General features: G+C 40.1%; 1 protein-coding gene across 1 annotated transcript in view; it reads right to left on the reverse strand.

The window, feature by feature from the left end:
• The window catches only part of LOC131893367 (1-phosphatidylinositol 4,5-bisphosphate phosphodiesterase-like), a 10,731-nt gene that overhangs the window by 4,920 nt on the left and 5,223 nt on the right, over positions 1-588 (reverse strand). Inside the window, exon 12 of the mRNA XM_059243363.1 lies at positions 2-109. Coding sequence (XP_059099346.1) covers positions 2-109 — 108 coding nt within the window. The remainder of the gene's footprint in view (position 1; positions 110-588) is intronic.

The raw sequence follows: 588 nt of genomic DNA on the forward strand, positions 1-588 counted from the left end.
GGTACAACTCCAATTCTTCCTTTTCTAACTCGGGCTTTAGACGTTTATTCTTGATCAGGATCTTTCGCTTTAATTTCGAGGGCGGAGGCACTTGCTTGCCCTTATCGAGCTAGGTCAAAAAATACATGAAAAAGTATGAGCTCCAGTTTTCTCTAGCCAAGAAGGAAAGTGATTTAGGGCAATGGCATCTCTCCATTTAGACCAAAGATTGTAAATCTAATTATTGTCCTTGGCCTGACATCCCTCCGGAGTATTGGCTGTCACGCACTTTGTCCGGCTCCCGGCCAAATGCCACCAACAACGGGAGCTGACAAAAGATCTGTTCAATCTGACCCACCCACATTAATGCAATAACCAAGAATTTCATCATTCACCTCAACCCACCTGTTTATGCACTATTTGTGATTCCCTTAAAGATTCACTTTTTCCATGTGCACTGTCCCAGCTCTAGTTATTTTAGCTTTAAAGTTACATTCTAGTCAACTATTGTATCATTCTGACCATTTGATTCTGATATTTTTTATCGCTGTCTGTGTATACAGTAATACTTATACATGCACTTTTATACATCTTACGAATTGACATGAC

This window comes from Tigriopus californicus, chromosome 2 (assembly GCF_007210705.1).
Source record: "Tigriopus californicus strain San Diego chromosome 2, Tcal_SD_v2.1, whole genome shotgun sequence".
Lineage (NCBI taxonomy): Eukaryota > Metazoa > Arthropoda > Copepoda > Harpacticoida > Harpacticidae > Tigriopus > Tigriopus californicus.